This window comes from Anas acuta, chromosome 31 (assembly GCF_963932015.1).
Source record: "Anas acuta chromosome 31, bAnaAcu1.1, whole genome shotgun sequence".
NCBI lineage: Eukaryota > Metazoa > Chordata > Aves > Anseriformes > Anatidae > Anas > Anas acuta.
The window spans coordinates 53135-64357 of record NC_089009.1 but is presented as its reverse complement, the minus strand read 5'-3'; the positions used below and the strand labels follow the sequence as shown (position 1 = coordinate 64357).

The following is an 11223-nucleotide window of genomic DNA, read 5'->3' as shown; positions in this document are numbered from 1 at the left end:
GGCACCCCCCGAGGTGCACCCTTGCAAGGCCACGCAACCCCCCCGCGGGTGCACCCTTGCAATGTCGGGCACGCTTTGCAACGCCCCGCATCTCCATTCGTGCACCCTTGCAACGCCGTGCACCCCCCCTGGGTGCACCCTTGCAATGCCGTGCACCCCCCCTAGATGCACCCTTGCAAGGCCGAGCACCCTTTGCAAGTAGGTGGAATTCCATTCGTGCACCCTTGCAACGGCGTGCAACCCCCTGGGTGCACCCTTGCAACGCCGTGCGCCCTTTGCAATGTTGTGCACCTCCCTGGGTGCACCCTTAATTCATTTAATGCCCCAAATATGTGCACCCTTGCAATGCTGGGCGTGCTTTGCAACGCCCTGCATCTGCATTCATGCACCCTTGCAATGCCGTGCACCCCTATGGGTGCACCCTTGCAATGCTGTGCACCCCTTGCAATGCTGTGCACCCCCCTTAATTCATTTAATGCCCCCAATAGGTGCACCCTTGCAATGCCTTGGACCCCCATAGGTGCACCCTTGCAACACCGTGCACCCCTTGCAACGCCGTGCACCCCCATAGCTCCTCCCTTACGATACGGGGCACCCCCCTAAGTGCACCCTTGCAATGCCGGGCACCCCCTTGCAATGTCACGCACCCCCATGGGTGCACCCTTGCAATGTCATGCACCCCAATAGGTGCACCTTTGCAGTGTCATGCATCCCCATAGGCGCTCCCTTGCAACGTGGGCACCCCTTGCAAGGCCGTGCACCCCTATAGATGCACCCTTGCAATACTGTGCACCCCCCTGGGTGCATCCTTGCAAGGCCGTGCACCCCCCTGGGTGCACCTTTGCAATGTTGGGCACGCTTTGCAACGCCGGGCACGCTTTGCAACGCCCCCCATCTCCACTCGTGCACCCTTGCAGTGCCGTGCACCCCCATAGATGCACCCTTGCAATACCGTGCACCCCCCTGGGTGCACCCTTGCAATACCATGCCCCCCCCCACGCGTGCACCCTTGCAACGCCGTGCACCCTTGCAATGCCGTGCACGGTTGCACCCCCCACAGGATCACCCTTGCAACGCAGGACGCACCCGTAGGCGCCCCCCCCCTCCCCGTTCTCCCTCCCCCAACCCCCCCCTTTCCCCCTGACCCCCCCCTTTCCCCCTGACCCCCCCTCCCCAGGGGGTGGGGGCTGCAGAGAGCCCTCACAGCGCATGCGCCCCCCCCTCCTTTCACCCCCCCCAACCATACCCGGGGGGGGGGGGGGAGGTCGGCGCTAGGACCCCGCGGAGCCTCGCGGCCCCCCCCCCACGGGGGGGGGCATGAATGGGGGGCCGTGGGAGCCGCGGGGGGGTCACGTGGCGGCGGGGAGCCAATCGCGGCGCGGGTGACGTAGCGCGTGGCTCCCTTTTTTTTTCTGCCCTGGGATGTTTTTTTTTTTTTTTCCCCTTTTTTTACCCCAAACCGGGGGCTTTTCTTACGGGGGGGGGGGTGGGGCCGGGCAGGGCGGCTGAGGCCGGGCGCGACCCCGCTGGGGGGCTGCTCAGGTGAGTGTCGGGCAAGGGGGGGGGGGGGGGGCGCGACCTCCCCCCCCCCTTTTTTTATTTATTTAATTTTTTTTTTATTTTTTTCCCCCATAAAACCCACCGGGGGGGGGGGGGGGGCGAGGAGGCCACGTGGGGCTGAGCTGTCAATCAAACCGATGTCCCGCCCCTTGGGGGGGCCCGCAGCCAATGGGAGGCGCGGGCGGCGGTGACGGGCAGGAGGAGGGGGGGTGGGGGGGGGCGGCGGTTTGGGGCGAAAAGCGCCATGTTTGGGTGTTCGCGCGGGGGCGGCGGCGGGCAGGGCCCGTGGGGCCCAAAGTGCTGTGTCACGGCGTGGCGGCATGGGGGGGGTCCCTTTGACCCCGTCCCTTTTTTTGGGAGTCCCTTTTGAGCCCCTTCCTCTCATGCAAGAGGGGTCTTCCCCCCCCCACGCGTGTCCGGGACCACCGTGGGGTCCCCCCTAAATTTTTCTGGGGGGAGAAAGGGGGGGGAAATGGGGCTGAGCACCCCGCGAGTGGCGTGAGGGGCTCGGCGGGGGGGTGCCGAGGTGGCCGTGTGGGGGTCTCGTGTTCGCCGTGGGGGTCTCGAGGTTTGCGTGGGGGGCTCGAGGGTGACGGGGGGGGGCTGGAGGCTGCCAGGGGGGGCTTAAACCGGCGTGGGGGGGTCCCAAATCCACCGTGGGGGTGCTGGGACCGGGTTTTTTCCCCCCCCCAGCTGTTGTTTTTTTGGGGGGGGGGGTCCCCACGCGTGTCCCGGCCCCGCGTGGACCCCCCCCTCAGAGCCCCCAACCCTGAGGGGAGCCCCCAGCCCAGCTTATGGGGGGGGTGGGGGGGGGGTCACCGGCACCCCCCCCCCCTCCTTAGGGCTCGGCGTGGGGGTCGCGGGTGGGATCCAACCCCCCTGGAGCCCCCCCGTGTCCCGCGTGGGCCCCGTGGGGGCTGTGGGGGCGGCGGAGACCCCGGCCCTGCCGCCCTCATTGTCCGCCGCCGCCTCACAAAATGGCCGCCGCCCCCCCCCCCCCCTTCTCCTTCCTCCTCCTTCAGCCCGCCGGGCGCGCGACAACAACAGCCAACGGGCGGGCGCCGCCCCCCCCTCACGTGACCCTGCAGCCAATCAGGGCGCAACGAATGGCAGCGCGGGCCAATAGGAGGCGGCGCCGCCGGGCGCCGGGCGGAAGGGCGGAAGGGCGGGGGAGCGCGGCGGGGAGTGAGCGACGGGGCGGGCGGCCAATGAGCGAGCCGCGCCACGGCGGCTTCCGCCCAATGAGGCCGCGGCGGGGCGGGTGGGGGCGGGGCGGTGACGTCACGGGCGCCGCCGCCCAATCAGGGGCCGGCGGCTGCCTATATAAGGCCGGCCGGGGGCAGGCCGAGAGGCGCCATTTCGCGGGGACTGAAGGACGGAGCGGGTCGGGCCCGGTGCGCGCAGGGAGGAGGAGGAGGAAGCAGAGGGGGGGGCGGCCCCAATCCGGAGCCATCCTCCACCGGGCGGCCCAGCCCCCGCCTCCGCGCTCCCGGAGGGCTCCGCCGGACCCTCCCCGGCCTCCGTAGCGACCCCTGCCTGCGGCCTGCAGCGCGGGGAGCCCCCCCCGCCCCCCCTTTTTCCCCCCCCCCCTTCCCCTTTCCCGCCCCTCACGGAGCCAAGATGGAGCCCGGCCGCTGACGCCTGCAGCCGCCATCCGCCGCCATCCGCCGCCAGCCTCGCTTCGCCCGGCCCCTCCGCTGCGCTTTTCGGATCCCTCCGGCTCCCAGCGACACCTCCGGGGCTGTATTGGCGGCATCGCGCCGGGCTCGGGGCCGGTGGGCGGCCATCAAGAGGCGCCCCCCCCCCCCCCTGTTTTCAGCTCTCGCCGCCATTTTCTCGGCGCCCGCCCGATGTGAGGGCCGCTGGACGGGCCCGAGCCGCCGCCGCTCGGTGATGCCCGGCCGGGGGCCGGCTCCTTGAGGTGGGGCGGGGGGAGGAGGCTCCTCCCCGGCGGGCAAAGTGGGGGGGGCGTCGGAGGAGACGGCGGCGGCAGGAGGAGGAGGAGGAGGAGGAGGAGGTTGTGGAGGAGGAGGAGGAGGAAGGCCGGGAGCCGGGCACGCAGCCGCCGGGATGCTGCAGAATGTGAATCCCCAGAGCAAGTAGGTGGCTTTTTAATTTTTTTTTTAATTTTTTTAGGGGGTGGGGGGCTTGTGTGGGGGTCTTGCGTCTTGTTGGGGGTTTATATCCACCCTATGGGGTGCCCCGAGGGGCTGCAGTGGGCTTGGGGCCCTCCCAGTTGCCTCCCAGTGCTCCCAGTTTGCTGTGGCGCCGTCCTTCCCTCATCCCTGTGTCCTTGGCACCCCCTTTGGGCGGCCTGCGGGGCCCTGAGGGGCTGCGAGCCCCCCCTGTGTGCCCCCCCCAGACCTTTTTTTGGGCCATTTCTGCCTTTTCCCAACCCCCCCCAAATATTCGTGTCCCCCATTGCCGCCTTGAGGCCATTCCCCCCCCCCCCCCCAGCTTTTAGGGCTTCCTCCTCCCTTTCCCACCCCCCCAGCGCCGTTTTTTCCCCCAAAACCCCCCAGGGACCCCCGTAAGGAGGCGACACCCCCCCCACCGCCTCCTAATGGGTCCCCAAACCCCCCCCTTAAAGCCACCAGGGCCACCACCTCGGGGCACCCTCGTCACCCCCGCGCCGGCTTCTTTGTTCGCCGCCGGACCTGGACCCGCGCCAGCTCCCGCCCGCCCTTTTTTTTTTTTCTTAATTTTTTAATTTTTTTGGGTATTTATCCATGTTTTGGGTAGCGGTGGTGCGGAGCTGCCTCGCTAACGGTGTCCCTGCTTCTCCCCCCGATCCCCCTGCAGGATTTTGGGGGAGGGCAATGCCGGCCTCATGGGCTTGGCGACGGAATCGACCCCCGGCAAGCGGATCCGCAAACCCTCGCTCCTCTACGAGGGCTTCGAGAGCCCCACCATGGCCTCGGTGCCGGCTTTGCAGTCCCCTCAGGTCAACCCCCCACCGCCGGAGGTTTCCAACCCCAAAAAACCCGGCCGGGTCACCAACCAGCTGCAATACCTGCACAAGGTGGTGATGAAAGCCCTGTGGAAGCACCAGTTTGCTTGGCCTTTCCGCCAGCCCGTCGACGCCGTCAAGCTGGGCCTGCCGGTAACGAGCTGGGTTTTTTATTTTTTGGGGGGGTTGTGGGGGGCACAGCGGGTATGTGGGGGGTAAAAGGGGGGCGAGCGCGTGTGTGTCTGTGTGTCCCCCGCTTGCCCCCGACCCGGGGGGCGCGGGTAGGCAGGCACGGGGTGTTTTTAGGGTCACCTAGCATCGCCCCGGCCCCAAAACGTGGTCCCCAAGCCTCAGAGTGCCAGGGCCCTTCCTGGGGCTCCGCCAAAAAAAAAAAGATGCAGCTGCAGGTGCCTGGGCTGTGCTGTCCCCCCCCCCTTTTTCTCCCAGGGGCGTAAACCCTACGGGTTCTGAAGCCCCCCCAATTCCTCCCCGACCCCATAAAGGTCCCGGTAGGCGGCCGGCCCGCTCGGCTCGTCCCCGTTCCCCCCCGTGCAGGTAGGGGTGAGGTGACGCAGCCGCTCCGGAGGGAACCCAAAAGCTTCCCTCCCCCTTACCCTTATCTCCCCCCCCCCCTCCCCACCTAATCTCTTGTGCCCTGAATGCGTTTTGCAGATTCCCATCCATGAATTTGTAGAAGACATCCTGTGACCCCAATAATAAACGCCAGCCCCCCGTGCACCTGTGGCGCCCAAGGATTTAAAGCCCGGAGGTAAATTCCACGTAGGTTCGCTCTGCACCTTAGCGTTAGCGTCGCCCCCCCCAGCCCCATTTGGCCCTCGAGGCCGTCCCCACAAATTTAGGCTCCCCCTTCCCCTCCAGGGCTCACCTAGGGACCCTCCCCTATTAAAATTTGGATGGTGGCACTCTAGGGTGGGGACCAGGTCTGGAGGCAGTTTTTTTATTATTATTTTTATTAGTTTTTATTTTATTTCGTCAACCCGCCGCACCCCCTGCCTGCTTTTTGAGTGAGAGCGGATGCGTGAGCGGGGGGGCTGGCAGGAGCTCGAGCCCCCCAAAAACGCGTCGAGGGTGGCTCGGGGTGCAAAAATGGGGCGGGCAGGGGCGTGTTTTGATTTTTGGCTTGCAGCTGACCCCCTGCGCCCCCCGATTTTTTTTTGGCAGGACTACCACAAGATCATCAAGCAGCCCATGGACATGGGGACAATCAAACGGCGCCTGGAGAACAACTACTACTGGGGGGCTGCCGAGTGCATGCAGGATTTCAACACCATGTTCACCAACTGCTACATCTACAACAAGGTGGGGGCTTCGCGGCCAAGGGGGGGGCCGGGTTGGAGCCTCCCCCGTGGTTCCTGACGTTGCCTCCGTCCCTCCCCGCAGCCCACGGATGACATCGTGCTGATGGCCCAAACCCTGGAGAAGATTTTCCTGCAGAAGGTGGCTCAGATGCCTCCGGAAGAGCAGGAGATCGTGGTCCCGGTGGCTAAAAACAGCCACAAGAAGGGGGCGTCCAGGGCAGCGGGTATGTTGGCGTCACACGGGGACCCCAAAAGGGTTTTGTATCCTTTTGGGGTCAGATTTTAACGGGAATTGGGGTTTTTCTCTCCGTGCCCAGCGCTCCTGGCGGGCCTGACGGCCGCTCAGCAAGTGCCGGCCGTCTCCTCGGTGTCGCACAGCACGGTGTACACCCCCAGCCCCGACATCCCCACCACCATCGTCAACATTCCCCACCCCTCCGTCATCTCCGCGCCGCTCCTCAAATCGCTGCACTCCACCACCCCGGCCGTGCTGCCCACCCCCGCGCCCACCCAGCCCGTGGCCAAGGTAGGAATGGGGACGAAAAACAAAGGCTTGGGGGAAAAACTCCGAGATTGGGACGAAAAATGAGGTTTGGGGAAAAACTCCGAGAGTTTCTGTCCTCGCTCACCCCCTTTTTTTATTTTTTTTCTCCGGTAGAAGAAGGGGGTGAAGCGGAAAGCCGACACCACCACCCCCACCACCACGGCCATCATCGCCACCAGCGGCGAGTCCTCGCCCTCGGCCACGCTGCTGGAGGCCAAAGCGGCCAAAATCCCCGCCCGGCGCGAGAGCGGCCGCCCCATTAAACCCCCCAAGAAGGACTTGCCGGATTCCCAGCAGCACCAGACGTCCAAGAAGGGCAAACTGTCGGAGCAGCTCAAGTACTGCAACGGCATCCTCAAGGAGCTGCTCTCCAAAAAACACGCCGCCTACGCCTGGCCCTTCTACAAGCCCGTCGACGCCTCGGCCCTGGGGCTGCACGACTACCACGAGATCATCAAGCACCCCATGGACCTCAGCACCATCAAGGTTTGGAGGGGGCGAATTTTGGGGCCCCAGCAGGGGGTTCTTGGAGGCCGGGGGTCTTGAACTTACCTGTTTTCACCCGTTTTTGCTCCCCGCAGCGGAAGATGGAGAACCGGGACTACCACGACGCGCAGGAGTTCGCCGCCGACGTCCGGTTAATGTTCTCCAACTGCTACAAGTACAACCCGCCCGACCACGACGTGGTGGCCATGGCCCGCAAGCTGCAGGTGGGTGGGCTCCCCAAAAACCCCCCGCCGGACCCCCAAAGGCCGTGCTGATCCCCCTCACCCTTTTATTTTATTTTTTTTCCCTTTTCTCAGGATGTTTTCGAGTTCAGCTACGCCAAGATGCCTGACGAGCCGCAGGACGCCAGCCCGCCCTCGGTGTCGGCGCCGCTGCCCGGTGCCCTCTCCAAATCCTCATCCGAGGAGTCCTCCAGCGACGAGGACGAGGATGATGAGGACGATGAAGACGATGACGAGGACGAAAGCAGCAGCGAGAGCTCGTCGGAGAGCGAGGAGAGCTCGGACTCGGAGGAGGAGCGCGCCAACCGCCTGGCCGAGCTGCAGGAGCAGGTGAGGGCCGGAGCAGGGCCGGTGCCACCACCCGCGCCCGCTCCCCATGCCCGCCTCACCCCCCTGTCTCCCCCCACAGCTGCGGGCCGTGCACGAGCAGCTGGCTGCCCTCTCACAGGGCCCCGTTTCCAAACCCAAAAAGAAGCGGGAGAAGAAGAAGAAGAAGAAATCGGAGAAGCACAAAGGCCGGGGAGGCGACGAGGAAGCCCGGGCGCGTCAGGCCCAACTGCGCAAAGCCAAGAAGGCCGGGGGCGGCGGAGGGACCAGCGGGGGAGGCAGCGGAGGCAGCTCCAAGTGAGTGGGGGGCCCCACGGGTGCCCCTGCAGGGTTTGGGGTGCGGGCAGCAGCGGTGATGACCCTTTCCCCGTCAGATCGACTGTGGCGATGACCTGAGATAAACAAGCCAAACCCTGTCTGAGTGCTGCCAGAACGCATTGGGGGGAGCACGTGGGGTGGGAGAATGTGGGGTGGGGGCTTTTTTTGGGGTGGTTGCAGCATTTCTGAGGCTTTGCTCCCGGCAGGAACTCGAAGAAGGCGGCGAAAGCGGCGCTGCCGCCTCCCCCGGCGCTCTACGACTCGGAGGAGGAGGAGGAGAGCAAGCCTATGACCTACGACGAGAAACGCCAGCTCAGTTTGGACATCAACAAGCTGCCCGGCGAGAAACTGGGCCGGGTGGTGCACATCATCCAGTCCCGGGAGCCCTCCCTGCGGGATTCCAACCCCGAGGAGATCGAGATCGACTTCGAGACCCTCAAGCCCTCGACGCTGCGCGAGCTGGAGCGCTACGTGCTGTCCTGCCTGCGGAAGAAACCCCGCAAGCCCTACAGCGAAAGTGAGTTGTGGGGAGGCTTTTGGGGGGCTTTTTGGGGGTTGTGGGGCTGAGCTCAGCAGCCCCTCTCCTCCTCCCTACAGCCATGAAGAAGCCGGTGGGGAAGACGAAAGAGGAGCTGGCGCTGGAAAAGAAGCGGGAGCTGGAGAAGCGTTTGCAGGACGTCAGCGGCCAGCTCAACTCCACCAAGAAACCCCCGAAGAAGGGTGAGTGCTGGGGTTGCGGGGTGGGATTTAAGGGATCGGGGGGGCCACGTTTTGGCTGCCTTCAGACCCTGGAGGTGCTGAGTGTGTTCTTCTCAACCCTACAGCCAGCGAGAAGCCCGAGTCGGCGCAGCAGGTGGCCGTGTCACGGCTCAGCGCCTCCAGCTCCAGCTCGGACTCCAGCAGCTCCAGCTCCTCATCCTCGTCCTCGGACACCAGCGATTCGGATTCGGGTTAGGGGGGGAGGAGGAGGCCGGAGCAGCCAAAACGGCTGCGAGCGGCGTGGCCGGGTGGAGCCACGGGCAGGTTCGGAAGCGGCTCTGCGGGACCGGGCCTGCGTGAACCGGACTGAGAGCCCCCCCGCCCGGCCAACTTGCGCCCCCAGGGTGGGCTGGGGGGGTGCTGAGGAGCCCTCCCGGTGCCTGAGCAACGCCCCCACGGACTTCTTGGGGTTGGGGGGGTGGCCGGGGGTCACGGGCTGGAGGTTCCCGGGTATCGCCAGGGCAGGGGGGGCTACATTCAGGCCCCTGGGGCCGGGCTGGGCTTGGGGAGGGGGGGGTACGGCCACCTCCCCATCCCCAGCAGGTTTTACTGTTTGTTGTTTTAGGGTTTTTTTGTTTTTTTGTTTTTTTTTTTTTTTCTGACTTGTGGGATTTTTTCCGAGGGGGAAAAGTTTGGGGTTTTTAAGAAAAAAAAAAATATAAGAAAAACGAAAAAAAAAAAATCTTAAAACATTTAAAGGTGAAAAAAAACCACACACACACAAAAAAAAAAAGGGGTTAACAGTCCCGAATATTTGGGTTTGCCGTGGAAGGCAGCAGCGCCCTGTGGCCGCAGCCCTTCCCCGGCCGGGGGGAGCCGCCGCCGACCCCGTCCCCTTGTCTGTGGAGGATTTTAATTTATTTGAGCTGCGTCGTGCTGGCGCGGGCCCCGGCCCGTTGTACATAGCCCTCCCCGGCACACGAGCAGGGCAGCATGTTCCCCGGCGGGGCAGGGGGGAGGGAGGGGCCGCCTGTTTTTTACGTTGACTGTATAATTTTTTTCTACTCGTTTTATTTTTTTTTTTTCCCCTCTCTTCCTCTTCCTTTCACCCTCTCCCGCCCCTCCTTCTCCTCCTCCCCCCTCCCCGTCCCCACTATTAGACCCTTAGAGCCGTGTTTTCATCTTATTGTATGTTTCAAACCTTTCGATTCTTTAACATGTAAATAAAGAAAATATTATTCGAGTTGAGCCGGGCTCCCTGTGGTCACAAGGGCTGTTTCGGGGACAGGTGCCGGTGTCATTCCTGCCCTGTTCACCCCACAAGCACACACATGGGGTTGGGTTGAGCTTTATTTTCCATCCCCTTGGGCTCTTGGCCTCCTTGAGCCCTGTTATGGGCATGGCTTGAAGGTTTGTGGTTAACGGGGTCGCATCAGGCTGGAGGGTGGTCACCAGTGGGGTCCCTCAAGGCTCCATTTTAGGGCCAGTCCTCTTCAATGTCTTTATAAACCATGTGGATGTAGGACTGGAAGGTGTTTGGAGCAAATTTGCCAACGACACCAAACTTGGAGGTGCTGTGGACTCCCAGAATCACAGAATTGTAGGGGTTGGAAGGGACCTCAAAAGATCATCGGGTCCAACCCCCCTGCCAAAGCAGGGTCCTCAGAGCAGGCTGCCCAGGTGGGTGTCCAGATGGACCTCAAATATCTCCAGGATGTCATGGGAGACAGCATCAAAAGCCTTGCTAAAGCCAAGGTAGATGATGTCCACCGCTCTCCCCCCATCTCCCCAGCTGGTGATGCCATCGTAGAAGGCAATGAGGTTGGTGGAGCACGACTTCCCCTTGGTGAATCCATGCTGACTGCTCCTCATAACCTTCTTCTCTTCCAATTGCTTGGAGATGGCCTCCAGAACAAGCTGCTCCAACACCTTTCCAGGGACAGAGGTGGACTGTAGTTTCCCGGATCCTCCTTCCTGCCCTTCTTGAATATACTCCTATACTCCTCCCAAGAGGACAGGCCCTTTTTCCACCTTTCATAGACCATCCTCTTCCTTTTGATCTTATTGATGAGCTCCTTGCTTATCCACACAGGTTTCCTGCCCCAATTCCCCAATTTCCTATTCCTTGGGATGCACCGATCCTGAGCATGGAGGAAGTGCTGCTAAAATGTAGCCCAGCTCTCACAACAACCCTTCCCTTCTAGCAACCTAGCCCATGAGATACACCCAAGCAGGTCCCAGAAGAGGTCGAAGTTGGCTCAAAGTTCCATCTGGAACTCCACCATCTCCTGGTCGCTGCATCCCAAGCTGCCCCCAACCTTCACATCCCTAACAAGGCCATCCCTGTTGGTAAGAACAAGGTCTAGGAGCACCCCCCGCCACGTCAGCTTCTCCACCACCCGCGTCAGAAAATTGTCCTCAACGCATTGTTTGGTCTCCTCATGCCTGGCCGAGGTGCTTACCCAGCAGATGTTGGGGGAATTGGAGACCCCCATGAGGACCAGCGCTCGTGATCGTGAGGCTACAAGCAGCTGCTCATAGAAGGCCTCATCGCCTTCCTCCTCCTGCTCTGGAGACCTGTAGTAGACCACCACCACCGAGTCTCCCAGTACAAAAGGACATTAAACCATTGGAGAGTGTCCAGAGGAGGGCAACGAAGATGGTGAAGGGCCTAGAGGGGAAGAGGTATGAGGAGCGGCTGAGGGCACTGGGCCTGTTCAGCCTCAAAAAGAGGAGGCTGAGGGGGGGCCTCATCGTGGTGCACAACTTCCTCACAAG

General features: G+C 63.1%; 1 protein-coding gene and 1 long non-coding RNA gene across 4 annotated transcripts; both read left to right on the top strand.

Annotated features, from left to right (window-relative positions):
• Window positions 1–236: 236 nt before the first annotated feature.
• LOC137846337 (uncharacterized) lies at window positions 237–804 on the top strand. Its single transcript, XR_011090467.1, has 3 exons — window positions 237–332; window positions 489–655; window positions 688–804. It is a non-coding gene; the product is annotated as an uncharacterized lncRNA (long non-coding RNA).
• A 1404-nt stretch (window positions 805–2208) lies between these two features.
• BRD2 (bromodomain containing 2) lies at window positions 2209–9693 on the top strand. Of its 3 annotated transcripts, none has more exons than XM_068663944.1 (12): window positions 2209–3659; window positions 4363–4663; window positions 5693–5830; window positions 5912–6053; window positions 6147–6355; window positions 6488–6859; window positions 6955–7083; window positions 7177–7431; window positions 7550–7725; window positions 7953–8263; window positions 8344–8466; window positions 8571–9693. In XM_068663944.1, the coding sequence occupies exons 1-12, from the start codon at window positions 3631–3633 to the stop codon at window positions 8699–8701; spliced, it is 2316 nt and encodes a 771-aa protein (XP_068520045.1). In that variant the 5' UTR covers window positions 2209–3630; the 3' UTR covers window positions 8702–9693. The 3 variants fall into 3 exon arrangements, with proteins under 3 accessions (XP_068520045.1, XP_068520044.1, XP_068520046.1); XM_068663943.1 differs by having other exon boundaries at window positions 2213–3659; window positions 7511–7725; XM_068663945.1 differs by lacking the exon at window positions 2209–3659 and adding an exon at window positions 5183–5279 and having other exon boundaries at window positions 4522–4663; window positions 7511–7725.
• Window positions 9694–11223: the final 1530 nt, after the last annotated feature.